This window comes from Phascolarctos cinereus, unplaced genomic scaffold (assembly GCF_003287225.1).
Source record: "Phascolarctos cinereus isolate Bilbo 61053 unplaced genomic scaffold, phaCin_HiC Scaffold_726;HRSCAF=1367, whole genome shotgun sequence".
NCBI classification, from domain to species: Eukaryota; Metazoa; Chordata; class Mammalia; order Diprotodontia; family Phascolarctidae; genus Phascolarctos; species Phascolarctos cinereus.
The window spans coordinates 348,535,972-348,548,331 of record NW_027556098.1 but is presented as its reverse complement, the minus strand read 5'-3'; the positions used below and the strand labels follow the sequence as shown (position 1 = coordinate 348,548,331).

The 12,360-nt window shown below is 40.7% G+C and overlaps 1 protein-coding gene across 5 annotated transcripts in view; it reads right to left on the bottom strand.

The window, feature by feature from the left end:
- Window positions 1-12,360, bottom strand: part of STIM1 (stromal interaction molecule 1) — a 249,665-nt gene that overhangs the window by 70,476 nt on the left and 166,829 nt on the right. For all 5 annotated transcript variants that reach the window (XM_078156996.1, XM_020967654.2, XM_020967657.2 and 2 more), the window contains 2 exons: window positions 2,308-2,419; window positions 14-129 (listed from right to left, as the gene is read on the bottom strand). In XM_078156996.1, coding sequence (XP_078013122.1) covers window positions 14-129; window positions 2,308-2,419 — 228 coding nt within the window. The remainder of the gene's footprint in view (window positions 1-13; window positions 130-2,307; window positions 2,420-12,360) is intronic.

The following is a 12,360-nucleotide window of genomic DNA, read 5'->3' as shown; positions in this document are numbered from 1 at the left end:
AGGGAGTACTCACAGAGAGGGGGTCCGAACAGCACTGTGTCTAGGGCTTTCAGCTGTAGCTTTTGCCTGTGACTCCGGTCAGTCATCTTAAGAACAGTACCTGTCATTGTTGCATTGGTAATTGCCAACCTATAGAGAAAAGAACAAATTCAAATTAATAAATTTCAATTCAACAAACAGTAAGTGATGCCAGGTCCCAGAAGAACCATGGGGAAGATGCAAATCCTACTTCCCATGATGATGAAGCTACTACCTTTGAAAACAGTCCATTTCATTTTTGAATAGCTCTAATAACTAAGATGTGTGTGTTTTTACAACAATTCTAAAATTTTACCCCTTTGCAACTTCTACCCATCTGTCCCTGGAACTTCCCTCTGGGACCAAACAAAATAAGTCTAATCCTTCTTTGACACAAGAACCCCTTCTTTGATTCCTTGAAGATAGCTATTAATTTTAGGTCTGCTCCTTCTTCCTAACCACCCAACAATCTTCGGTTCTCAAAGCCAAATATTCCAAATAACTTCAAACTACCTTCATAAATCAAGAATTTAAGGTCCTTTACTATCTGGTTGCTCTTTCATAGATATTCTCCAGATATCAATGGCCTTCCAAAAGTGTAGTGTCTAGAATAAAACCCATTACTCATGGTGTTATCTAACCAGGGCAGAATACAAGATTATCACCTCTTTATTTCTTCACATCATATGGATTTCCCAACCCCTAAATTCTAGTGCCTTCTCTCTTTTAATTATTTCCTATTTATCCAATATACAGCTTGTTTGTACACATTTGTTCGCTTATTGTATATTCCATTAGACTGTGAGCTATTTGAGGGTGTGGCCTGGTTTTGGTCTCTCTTCGTATACTTAATGCTTAGTGCAGTGCCTGGCACATAGTAATTATTTAATAAATGCTAACTAACTTGTGCCAGAAAGGATTCTCTAGGCTGTCAATTCTTTTACAACATTTCTTTCACAGATCTTTATGGAAGTATACTTCAGTAGAAAAAAAAAAGCGCTAGATATGGAGTCCAGAGAAAGATGGGTTAGACTCTCACACCTCTGAGTACAAACAAGTTACATTTTTCTAAGTTTCAGCTTCTTCTTCTATAAAATGAGAACAAAAATACTAGTGTTACCCCCTCCCCCAAGGGAGTGTTGTTATCAAAAAGTACATTGTGAAACCTAAAGTGCCATATCCCATTGTCCTATGTTGAAGCCATTTCTGTTTTATTTTAGCTAGTATTTTCATGTTCTGATTTGGGAAAGATGGGTAGGAGGAATTGTAGAATATTTCCCTTTCTGTTTTGCTTGAACAACATTATTAGCTTGCATAATGAACTAATTAGGAGTCTGAAAGAAAAAAGAAAGGAGTCTGAAAAATTGAAGGTCATATACTAATTTCTAAGTCTAAGTGTTATCCTCCACTTCTTATTTTCCCTCACTCTACATATCAAGTCAGTAACAAAATCTTGTTTTTATCTTAAACATCTCTCAAATATATCCACTTCTCTTTATTCATATGGATAGAACCCTATTTAGAACCTCATTGCCTTTTTCCTGGACTACTGAAATAGCCTGATGATTGGTCTTGATGCCTCAAAAATTACCTCTTCTCCAATCTGTTGTCTACACAGCTACCAAAATGATTTTCCCAAAGTGAGGGCCTGCCCGTGACACTGCCCTAATCAAATTCTCTCCACAATAGCCCTGTGAGATAAACAGTGCAAATATTATCCCTATTTTTTCAAATCAGGAATGTGAGGATCAGAAGGTTAACTGACTTGCCCATAGTCAGTCACACAGCCAGGCAATACAGGGACCAAGAATAAAGCCAAAGAATTCTAACTTCAAGTACAATTGTGGTCCTTCCATTCTATCAAGTTGCCTCTGAGAAGGGGTATTAAAAATAATAACAACTTGCATAATCCATGTCATGTACATAATTCACATAATTATAATTAAGTTTTTTATGGCTTCTACAAAAACTACTAACCCAACCCTGACATTCAAAGCAACTGTAACTGTCATCAGCAGAAGTCCCAGGCCAGTTCCTGTGAGGGGAACAGGCTCCCAGACAATATATGTGTTTAGGAGAATAGGTGAAGCGCAGGAGCCAAATGATTAGAGATTGATTGATCAGGGAACATTGCACAGAAAGGAAGTCATTCTGGGGGAAGACTAGATCTACACTCAAACCCAAGTCCACAGAAATGCCTCAAGTTAGCTGGGACACCATCCCACTAGTTTATGATAATGATTGTCTTCTTCCTTTCATTGCCCTTCCCTCCCTTTACCACATGCAGACCTGGGCATTGCGTGGCCGCTGAGCTGCAGTTTCCGGAAGGTTTCTTCATACTGTGGTAACTCCACATATGTGATCAGCCACTGTACCACCTCATCCACGGTCCAGTTGTATACTGTGGGAGAAAACAGGCAGGTGCCATTAGAGAGAATAAATCAAGCAGAGCATCTCCTCCTCAGCCCCTCAGAAGACAGATAGGGGAGTATCTTCTGTATAGCTGACTCTTTTCACCTGGGGCTAGGGTGATTCCTCTCAACCCCTTTTCAGCTTCCCATCCCTAAGCCCTTCTTCAGCACAGTCCAAGTGAGCTTGAAGGCCAGCACTTGCCCACTGCAGGGGTCTATGGCTATAGGATGTTCTAACTACCTGCTGTCACTTTTCTACAATCTCTCCTCTGAGATGTCACAATATTCTGTACCTCTTCTAGACCAGGAATCATATTCTGCCTGGCACCTAACTTATGTGATTATGTGTCTTCCTACACTAAAGTTCTCCTCAGGTGGCAAGTACTCTTGAAGGGCTATGGAAGTAGAGCAGGTTTTACCAAGTCAGAAAGTTTAGGCCCAAAGATGGACCAGATGTCTGAGGTCTGAAGGCTTGACTAGAGAAAAAAGGTTTATTATCAGAATGCTGGCCAACAGGGGAGGATACCTTTCTTGGTCAATGCAACACATGAAGACTGTCTACAAAGGCATAGATGATTGGAAATTGTGTGAGTGAAGGGAAACTGGAAGTGGTTTTCAAAGTATACTCTGAGGACCCCTTGTGTACTAGTGGAGACGCTTTAAGAAACCCTTGAGGTCAAAACTATTTCCATAATAATAATAAAATGTTTCAATTTCTAAAATAGTAAATATTAATAGATTTAATCCACATAAACAACGCTCTTTGAGGGGTCCTCTATAATTTGAAGAGCATAAAGGAGTTCTAAAACTAAAAAGTTTGAGAACCCCTGATCTACACAAAACAACATCTACAACAAAAACATGAATCTCATGAATTAAATTTAAAACATACATATGTCTTATATCTCCCCTACCAGACTAAGTTCTACAAAGGTAACTACCACATTTTACTCATTTTTGCATCTCACATAGTGCCTAAGGTAGGACTGGACAGGTGGGCTTAGTACAGACTTGTTGGATTGCATTGAAGATAAACACAATTCTTTCTCATAGTAAGCCTGGGAACCTATTGGTGTTCAATATAGAAGTTCTGATGCTAAAGCAAGGGACCAGGAAATAAGTTTCAAGAGGGAGGCTGTACAGGACACCCAAAGGGCAAAGATGATGTAAACAAATGAAGACAAAGGCAATAGTTACCAGGCACGTCTGAACAAAGACAGAGGGATGAGCAGGGGAGAAGGAAGAAACTCTGGGAGCTTGCAGAAGGACTGGGGCTGAATCTAGAAGGGAAAGGAAGAGAGATACAAATCCAGTTCTCAGGGATGGATTTGGACCCTAGGATTAAAAGAAGATAATAATGATGCTTCAATACTTCAAGGACTCATAATTTCATCAGTATGAATCCTGACTTCACCAACTCAGGCTCCAATACCTTCCATACCTTAGCAGATTGTTTCATGAGTTGTTATGATCATAAAAATTCATCACTTTGTGATGAACCTCTTCATACACAGCTAAGATTGTTCTTGAGAGAAAGACCCATAGTCCACCACTAGGCCTGAAACCTTTCCAGTACTGCAGAACTTCCCAGAGTTTGTATACCACTAATACAACCTTTGAGAACCCAGGGTCACCAATGAGCCAACAGAGAAAGATTTCAATCGAGGAATAATTAATAATAATAATAACAACAGCTCCCATTTATATGGTGCTTTGTGGTGTACAAAATGCTTTCATTCTTACATTCAGCAAAAATTTACTAAATATCTATTCTTCAATGAATTATGGTAGACACTGGGAAAGACAGATAAGATAACTAAAAAGGGATGCTTTCCAATCCTTTATTTCATTTGGGCTCTATAATAATTCTGTGTACCAGATAGTACAAGTATTATTACTTTTTTTTACAAATATGGAAACAGAGGTTCAGAGAGATTAAATAATTATAATAGATCACATTTATAAAGTGATTTTAGAACTACAAAGTGCTTTTCTCAAAACAACCTTATGAGGCAGGAAGACTAAATATCATTATGCCCATTTTCACAAAATCATAGCATGTTTGGATGAAATAAATCTTAAGATCATCTATTCTACCTCTATCATTTTATAGATGAAGAACCTGAGGCTTATAGGAGTTAAGAGACTTACTCAAAATTATGCTCCAAGTACATAGCAAAGCTAGAACCCAAGTCTTTTTGTTCTATGTCTAAAGCTGAGGTTCATAGAGGTAATATGAATTACCCATAAACAAGATAGAAGCTGAACTCAGACTTCTTCCTTCTAAATCCTGTGCTTTGTCTTCTATATAATGCTGCTTCTCCAAGTAGAGTCACACATTTAGGAAATGATGGAGCAAGGTATTAGAAGGTGTGAAAGGGCAAGGCCAGAGATAGGTGCCTAGAAAAACCCAAGAATGGAAGAAAGGATTTTGTGCCCAGAGAAGAACAAACTCAGAACGATCTAGGTGAATGATCATTTCTTCCATTCCCTGGAACAATACTGGGAGAGCTTGATGCTATAGGCTGAAGAGATAGGAAGACATGACTCAAAAAGGCAAGTGGTGACCTGTGGAGCCCTCTCCTGCTGCCAAGGAAGCAACCTCCCTCCTCCACAAAGGGAACTTTCAGTTCTGCCAGCAGAAGACAGAGGGTAGGAGATAATTTTCAGTTTCAGAGAAAGGCCTGGGGCCATCAGCTATTCAAAGTTGATCTCTTAAGTTCAGGCCCAGGCAGGCAGCCATAATACCCAAAGTCCCCTTGGTTTAGGCAGCAGATCTCACACCATTTGAACAGGAAAGTGTTTGTCATTTCCCTTGATATCACCTAGGGCACACAGAAAGGAGCTTTCTTTCTTTCTTTTCCTGACACAAAGTTCAAGTTCGTGGAAAGGTCTGACATCTGGCAACAGCTAGCTCTTTGGCATCTAACTCCCTGACCTTCAGTTTCCTCATCTGTAAAATGATGTGGTTAGACTAGATGGTCCCTGAGGTCTACTCCAGTTCTACATCTGTGACCAGATGATCTAGATAAGAGGTGTCAAACACATGGCACACAACACTTCCAAGTGCAGTCAAAGCAATTAAAATGTAATTGGGAAATATTTAATAAAATAAATAAAAACACAATAAAACATAGCTAATACCCCATTTCAAAAAGTCAATATGAAGCCCACTGGGATCCTTGTGTACAGATTAGTGGCCCCCATCTGAGTTTGACACCACTGATCTAAATAATAAACACAATAACAATAGTAGTCATTTTTTCCCCAGGCATCATGACAGTGAATAGAGTGCTGGCCTTTAAGAAAACCCAGATCCTACTTCTGACACTAGCAGTGTGACCTTCCAGAGCCTCAAACATCTACCTATTATTTGGATTTACTTAAGTCACACACTAGGCATTCCCCAGGTTGATGAAATTAGTATTTCTTATATTTGCATAATTTTCCTAATGTATATGCTCTGGATTTCTCCTTTGCTATCATATTCTGCCATGTAACTCACCTGTGCATTTGCCTCAAAAATACAAAAAAAAAAAATAGGGGCAGCTAGGTGGTGCAGTGGATAAGCTCAGTCCTTGGAGTCAGGAGGATCTGAGTTCAAATCCGGCCTCAGACACATGACACTTCCTAGCTGTGTGACCCTGGGCAAGTCACTTAACCCCGACTGCTTCACCAAAAGACAAAAAAAAAAGAATACATATATAAAAACCACTTATCAAGAGTCTATTTTGTGATGATAAATAAATCAAAAAAGGCAAATGTCTCAGGAAGACAGAGACCATTAGAGTCTAGAGTCTAAGAAGATGATAGGTACAAATAAAGTACTATGTGAAGTTCAACCAATCAATCAATCAATCAATAATCATTTATTAAGGGCCAACTATGTTCTAGGCATTGGCTAAGCACTGAAAACAAAAAAGGCAAAAACAGTCCCTTCTCTCAAAGAGTTCACAGTGTGGTGGGGGAGACAACATGCAAACAACTATGTACAAACAAACTATATACAGGATAAACAGGAAATAGTCAACAGAGGGAAGACATCAGAATAAAAGGGGATTGGAAAGACTTCCTATAGAAGGTAGGATTTTAGCTGTGACTTGAAGGAAGCCTGGGAAGCCAGGATGCATATGGGGAGGGAAAGAATTCCAGGAGTGGGGGATGCCAGTGAAAATGCCCAGAGTCTGTATTTAGAGTCTCTTGTGTGAGGAAGGAGGACAGTATAATTGGATCACTGAATACCTGAGTGATATAGGTATACAAAGACTAGAAAAATAGAGGGAAGGAAGACTATGAAGGACTGTGAACACCAAATGGAAGGTTTTGTATTTGATCCTGGAAATGAAAGGAAACCATTAGAGGTTATTGAGTACTAAGGTGACATGGTCAGACCTAAGAGTACTTTAGCAGCTGAGTAGAGTTGGACTGAAGGGGAGACTGAAGGAATGACTTGTGGCAGACAAACCCACCAGCAGTTTGCAATAGTCCAGGCTTGAGGTGATGAGGGCCTGCACCAAAATGGTGGTAGTGTTAGAGAAGAAAATGGGGCATACACAAGAAATGTTTTGATGATGCAATCAACAGGACTTGGCAAGTGATTGGATATGGATGGTGAGAGAGTGAGAAATCAAGTATGACAAATAGGTTACAAGCCTGGGTGGCTGAGAAGATGGTGGTGCCCTTAACAATAACAGGGAAGTCAGGAAAAGAGGATAATTTAGGGTAAAAGATAATTCAATTTCAGACATGTTGAGTTTAAGATGTCTATAGCAGAGGTGTCGAACTCATGACTGTCCATATAACTCCTAAGTGTAGCCTGAACCAGATTAAAATGTAATTGAGAAATGTTTAACAAATCAAAATACAGTACAACATAAATAATGTTAATTTGTGGTTTTCTAAGTCAATATATTGACTTAGAATGCCACAGATAGACCACAGGTATTCATTTCTATTTAATTTTTATACTCCTGGGATATCCAGGTCAAGATATCCAATAGGTAGTTGGAGACATGAGACTGGGTGTCAGAAGAAGAGGTTAAGGCTGGATAAGTAGATTTAGGACCTGCATAGAGATGATAATTGAATTGTTTGAGGAATATCAGTATGTACGTGCAAGTCCTCTAGTATGAGGGCAGACATTAGACAGGAAAGAATGACTGTGCGCTAGGCACTGAACTCGATGAGGAAAGAAGGGAAATATCCTCAATGTTGTAGACAAAAGCTACCAGAATTTTGAATGGATAATAGATGTAGATTGAGTGAACCTTAAAGGATGAGAAACTACTGAGTGATGGAGGTAGAGAGTAAGCTTAGAAGTGGTCATGGGAAGCATCAGGAGTATGCCTATTCTCCCACCTCAAACAGTGAGTTGAGGGGAATGAGCAAAAAGGCAGCCAGTGCTGGAAAGGGGGGCCAAGGAAGCTGTGTCACCAAGAGGCAGCCAGGTCTCAGTGAGAGCCAGAAGATAAAAGCAGTAGGGAAGGAAAAATTTTAAGAGAAAAGCAAGTTTGTTATATATGGAGCACATATTCCAAAGAACACAGTGGAAGGGGTAGATAGCTTTAGAGTCTAACACTGGGGAGGCTGGAGTTGAGGGGGATGGGAATAATGGAGTGGGCAGTAGCAATGTAGAATAGAATTTACATGATAGCTGAGGGTTCAAGATCACTGGGATGGGAAGAGTATGATGAGGTGGTAATGTGTTAATCTTTGCTGGATGAATTCAGGAGGATTATTAACACCACTAGAGGTTTGGCCTCAGGTAGTGTCCTTGCAGAGTATTAGGCAGTTCAAGAAAAGGGACCAATGCAGAGATTTGATGGAATAGCATTTCTCTCCTATCTCTGTAAGCAGAATAGGTCAAGCCAACAGATAGGTGGAGGAAGCAGGAAGGAGAGGCTTCCTTCTGCCCCACCCCCTCCCGGGACAGAAAGGTCCCTTGCAATGAGGAAGAGCCAGACCAAAGGACCAACATATGATGGAATAAAATCTCTCTAATTCCCTATGGAACAGCCTGAGCAAAGCCACTTTGGTGTGAGAACCAGTGACCTCTCTTCCTTCTCCCTTTTTCTCTGCCTTCAAAGCCCCAGCCCAGAAGGCAGGGACTCAAAGCTGAGGTCTGGAGATAGCCCAAGTCAGGATGGAATCAGGGCATGTAGGTAGGCTCCTGAGATAAGAGGAATCCTTTCTAAGGTACAGACTAAAGTTAGCAGCAAGCTACAAATCCTAGTAGTTGCCTCTCTCAGGAACAAAATCTAGTTGGTTCAAAAACCTCTGAGCTTTTTATGCCTTAAGGCTTTCTAATGATAGACCTCCTAGAAGAGCTCTTCCTATCTCATTTGCCGAGGAAATGATACCAATTGCATGAAAAAAAACATATGCTGTCCCAAGGAAAGGTGCTGAATTTCAAGCTTCAGTGGTTACTACTCTGAATGGCCACACCTGTTCCCCACCCACAATGTTCACTTCAGCTCTTCTAGAGAGCACTGTATGATGACTGTAGCCCTTGCCAACTGCCTATCCCTGTGACATCTCAGAAAGGCTGAGTGTGGGGTCTAACTATCACATCCTATCTGCACTGGGATATTTCCTTTTGGCTTACTACCCAATATTCTTGAGTCATTTTCAATTTGGGCCCAGTAGGGCCCTTTGTTTTCTTGCAGGATGTCTGAGGTCTGACCCTAGGTCTGCCTCCTTCCAGGCCTGGGACACCTTCAAGCCACTCCCCACTGGGGCCTCTTGGTGAAAACCAGGGCTACAACTGGCCTTGATTACTGATTGTGGCAGCAGCCATCTGCCTTCCCATTTCTGAAGAATCACCTCTGAGGCTTGGAGTACTTAAAGGCAAGAATCCAAGAGTTATTGACTTCTTTGGAACAGAAGGAAACGTTGAAAATCGAGTAGTTAAAATGCCATGTCAGAGAGTGCTTCAGGGAAAGAGAAAACATTTTGTGTCCTTCCCTTGGTGTTATGTCAGCACATAATGGCTCTGAAGTCAAACTAATTGGCTTTAAGATACACTTAGCAAAGACATTTCTAAACAGCCAATACAACAGAATAAACATCTCTCTTGGTACTGTTTATTTGAAAGCACAAGGGGCCAGCCAACTCTTTCTTGTTCTGAGCTTTGAAGTGGTTTGGATAGGAGTCTGATGACACCTGCCCACCCATAAGTTTTCAACAAGCAGATTCCAGTGGCTCATGAATGCCTTTCTTCAAAAACCCTTTAGGCCTTTGATTCCAACACAGATGCCTTTCACTGAGCTGAAGCTCCCCTAGGGTAATGGAAAAGAAACAGGCAGGAAGAGAACTGGCATTCACAGTCATGTCTCAACCCCAAATCCAATCTGAAGCTTCTTTCTACTTTCTAAAGGGCTGAAGTCCAAAGCAGTTGGAATGGGAGCCTCTTCTGTCTCTCCTGTTGCAACTAGCCTATGGCTGACCAGGGAAGAATGGCTCTATCCCCAAATCCTTTCTTTTCAGCAAGGCTACTTGAGCAATTAGTTGGTAGCTTTGGAAAAAGAAATCAGAGGCAGGCTGGGAAGCTAAATCTTTGATATTGATCTATCAAGCTGTATATGGGACCCTATAGAAAATTAGAACTTTATCACTGATTATCTCATCTTAGTTGTTTTTATTGTTGTTGTTTTGTTTATTGGGCAGTGGGGGTTAAGTGACTTGCCCAGGGTCACACAGCTAGTGAGTGAGTGTTATGTGTCTGAGGCCGCATTTGAACTCAGGTCCTCCTGACTCAACAGCCGGTGCTCTATCCACTGCACCACCTAGCTGCCCCTGCCTCATCTTAGCCAGTCTAAAGGCTTCCCATTTCTTGACAGGTATGGGAATAGAAGTAGATTTAAACTTATCACAGAATGTTAAAATTAGAAAGGAATTCACACACACACACACACACACACACACACACACACACACATACACACACACACCCTTCATATTATGGAAAAGGAAACTAAGGCCCAAGGAGGGGGAAGGGGGGGGCAAAGAAAACTGTGCCTACGATCATAAAGTTAAAAAGTAACAGAGTTGGGACTCAAATTAAGGGGCATCATATTTCCCCTTTTAGTGTCTCGGAAGAAATCAGGAATGAGTGAGCAACACAACCCTCACCATCAAGAATAGCAATTCTGTGACAGAAAAGGAAAATAAGGTATTGGGAGGAGGGGAATGAAGGGAGGGAGCCTAAAAGCAAGAGAAGCTCCTCTACTTCCCCAACAGATCAGCCCATTCTGTTCCCTTCCTCACTATTGAGACTGCCTTAGTTGCCAAGTCCAAATGCTCCCCCCACCCCCCTACCCCCGACCATCCTTTCATTTAATACACAAGTGCACAAGTAGTATATCTTGTTGGCTGGCACCTGAAAAACTCTCTCCCTCAGTTGGGTGTCCAACAGGTAAAGGCAGGGGATATAAGCCTTAAAAATATCATACACCACAGGAAAAGGAACATTTATTAAATACCTACTATGTACCAGGCACTATGCTAAGTGATTTATAAATATTATCTCCTTTGATTCTCTTAACAACCGTCCAAGATAGGTGCTATTATATCCATTTGAAAGTTGAGGAAACTAACACAGACAGAAGTCAAGTGACTCACCTAGGGTCACACAGCTACTAAACGTCTGAGAATAGATTTGAACTCTAGTCTTCCTAATTCTAGGCCCAGCAATCTATCCACTGTGCAACCTATCTGCCCCCAAAATGTTATATAGACCTGGGGTTCTGCTATCATTAAGGCAGCATCTGGGAGAGGCAGAAAGGTTTATGGAAGAAAAAAAAAGGCAGGCCTATCCTATGCCTTAGTGATATAGGAAAGTTTATGGACTGACTGGATGTATATACGTGAGCCTCAGTTGTTAATACCAGTGACAGAAGTTATTTCTTCCCCCACACTCAGCCTTGCCAAGTCACTGAGGAACGTCAGGGGGCCTAGTTCCTATTAAAACATGGGAAGTCATTGAAAGTGTGTGGCTATGGCTTTCCTCAAGCGAGAAAACTCAGAAAAATCTGTCTTTTTCTATACACTTTATCCTCTTCACCCTGACTTTGTCTAGGAGGTTATAGGACTGTTAGCCTGGAAGGCTATTTCCTTGGACACAGAGGCCCTGGGTCTAAGCACTAAGGAGGGAGTTGTTAGACCACCAACCTAATAATAATAATAACTCACATTTCCTTAATGCTTTAAGCCTTACAAAATACTTTTTCATCACTACATTTGTAAGTACTACAAGGTTTATCATCTTCATTTTTCATATGGGAAACCAAAGGAATTAAATTACTTGTACAATTTCAAGGCTGCAAGATGCCACAGAAATGACTGCACCACAGGACCCATGGACCAAGAGTTATTCACTCAGCAAACATTTATGAAGTGCATACTAAATGCAAAGCACTTTTTCACCATTAAGAGAGATGTAAGACAGAGTCACTTTCCTCATGAAGCACAAGATAAGATACTAACAAACTCTTAGTAACTAGGTATATGACCTTGGGTAAATTACTTACCTTGATTTCCTTATTTATCAAAGAAGTCGCTACTCTGCTTCCTTCAAATGACAGTCAAGAATCTACTGAAAAGCTAAATATGGATCACAGAATCTCAGAATTGGAAAGGATCTGAGAGGCCAGCTGGTACAATCCATGAATCTCTCTAAAACATACTTGACAGGTGTCTTCACTCTAAGACCCTAAGTGAGGATGAATTCACTATCTCCCATGGTAGACATTTCCACTTTTCAATAGCACTACTTATAAGGAAGTTAACACCTTAAAGGCCATTTTATCTCTAATTAACCTCATTTTACAAAGGAGAATATTAAGGTCCAGAGAAGGGAAAGAACTAATCCTAATCTATGGTAGTCATTTGCACTTCTCAACAACCCTAAGTGTTAGGAAGTTGAGACCTTAGA